This window comes from Penaeus monodon, chromosome 23 (assembly GCF_015228065.2).
Source record: "Penaeus monodon isolate SGIC_2016 chromosome 23, NSTDA_Pmon_1, whole genome shotgun sequence".
NCBI lineage: Eukaryota > Metazoa > Arthropoda > Malacostraca > Decapoda > Penaeidae > Penaeus > Penaeus monodon.
Window position 1 is genome coordinate 14,835,928 of NC_051408.1, and position 757 is coordinate 14,836,684.

Below are 757 nucleotides of genomic sequence, written 5' to 3' on the forward strand. Positions count from 1 at the left end.
ATCCATTACCACTGACTATATTTTCCAGCCAAGTGAAACATATCTTTACTTTTAATTATATATATATGGTATAAGTAATTATTTGAAGATGTGGTTTTGCTGCTCAGTCACTCAGATATTTTTTTTCCTTCTTTTAACGAAAGATAAAAGCAAAGAACCGTTACAGTGTTACAATACTGAATATGTTTTAAGGCTTGGGAAATGTAAAGTTCCCTCATCATTTTGCCTGAAATCCAGATTCCGTTTTGTGAATTACATTTCCCTCTATAGAATTCAATACATTTCCTCTTGGTGATGTACTCTGTGGAAAAAAATCAGAGATGCTCCACTTTAGGAATAGATATCCTGTTTTGATAAACTGGTGGATTTAAAATGTTTAGAATTGTGAATAACGGATAGGTAAACAAAGTATTAATGCATTTAAACGAATTAGGGGAAGGGAAAGATTAGATGCTAATTTTCTCTGAATATTTCACATTAAATGTCAAACTCATTCACACAGTCTTTGCGCAACTCTAACGATATGCATAGTACCATGTACCAGAACTTGCAGATTCATATCACGTTATGCAGATCAACACAAATCATTTCCTTGTGTTCAAAATAGTTTTAAAAAGTTACAGTGTTTATCTTTTTTTCCCTCGTAGTTCCTCCATCAACGGATTAGAAAAATACAAAGAGGCCCAGCGGCTGGGAGCGACCTTTGAAGACTGTCAGCTGCACTTCCAATGCTCGCGGCTTCCCTTGGGCTTCAGCT

The 757-nt window shown here is 35.3% G+C and overlaps 1 protein-coding gene across 1 annotated transcript in view; it reads left to right on the forward strand.

The window, feature by feature from the left end:
• Positions 1–757, forward strand: part of LOC119588141 — a 12,616-nt gene that overhangs the window by 11,503 nt on the left and 356 nt on the right. Inside the window, exon 5 of the mRNA XM_037936847.1 lies at positions 648–757. Within this exon, the coding sequence (XP_037792775.1) occupies positions 648–757 (110 nt within the window). The remainder of the gene's footprint in view (positions 1–647) is intronic.